The sequence below is a fragment of the Elephantulus edwardii genome, unplaced genomic scaffold (assembly GCF_000299155.1).
Source record: "Elephantulus edwardii isolate Elephantulus edwardi_28Jun2011 unplaced genomic scaffold, EleEdw1.0 scaffold00289, whole genome shotgun sequence".
Classification (NCBI taxonomy): Eukaryota; Metazoa; Chordata; class Mammalia; order Macroscelidea; family Macroscelididae; genus Elephantulus; species Elephantulus edwardii.
In genome coordinates this window covers 420,398-421,054 of record NW_006400039.1, presented here as the reverse complement: position 1 = coordinate 421,054, position 657 = coordinate 420,398, and the positions used below count along the sequence as shown (strand labels likewise).

Genomic DNA, 657 nt, shown 5'->3' with positions numbered 1-657 from the left:
GCCGTGGCCTGCCCGCCGTGGACTGGCCACCGTGATCTCCCCAACCCGAGTCCAAGCACCATCCCCTCCCCAGAAGACATGGGCATTCAGGCAAGGGCTGGGGTGTAGACAGTGGTGCCCTGTGCTCCCCTTGCCACTCAGCCTCCCGCCCTCTCTGGGCCTCTGCCTCCTCGCTGCAGGCCAGGCGGGTGCTCGGTGGGGACTCGGGGTGCAGCACTCCTCCCCGGTGGCCTTGCCGCCCCTCCCCGTACCTGCAGCCGGCAGTAGCACAGCACTGCAATGATGCACAGCAAGATCACGGTGGCCAAGATCCCGCCGGTGATGACCACAGTCCCGGCTGTCATCCGCCCCCTCCTCCATCAACAGCCCGCCACGGGAGCCGTGCAGCCTGCGCGTCCGGACCGCAGGGCCAGCGGCTTCATTCACCTCCCGGGCACCACCTACGGGGACACAGGACACCCAGGGTGTGCCCAGCTCCACCTGTGAGTTGCAGCAGGTGAAAGTGGGTGCTCACAGCCTGGGGGGGGGGCGGGGCGGGGCTCTGGGAGACCTGAGCTCACATCTGCACCCCACAGAGCATCTGCAGGAGTCTCCCCCTTCCAGAGCACTCAGCTCACCCCACTTCAAAGGCATCAGGTACAATAGACTCTGACCGGT

General features: G+C 66.8%; 1 protein-coding gene across 1 annotated transcript in view; it reads right to left on the bottom strand.

Annotated features, from left to right (window-relative positions):
• Positions 1-367, bottom strand: part of FAM163B (family with sequence similarity 163, member B) — a 1,029-nt gene extending 662 nt beyond the window's left edge. The window contains exon 1 of the mRNA XM_006900558.1: positions 252-367. Coding sequence (XP_006900620.1) covers positions 252-344 — 93 coding nt within the window. The 5' untranslated portion in view covers positions 345-367. The remainder of the gene's footprint in view (positions 1-251) is intronic.
• Between the last annotated feature and the right edge of the window lie 290 nt (positions 368-657).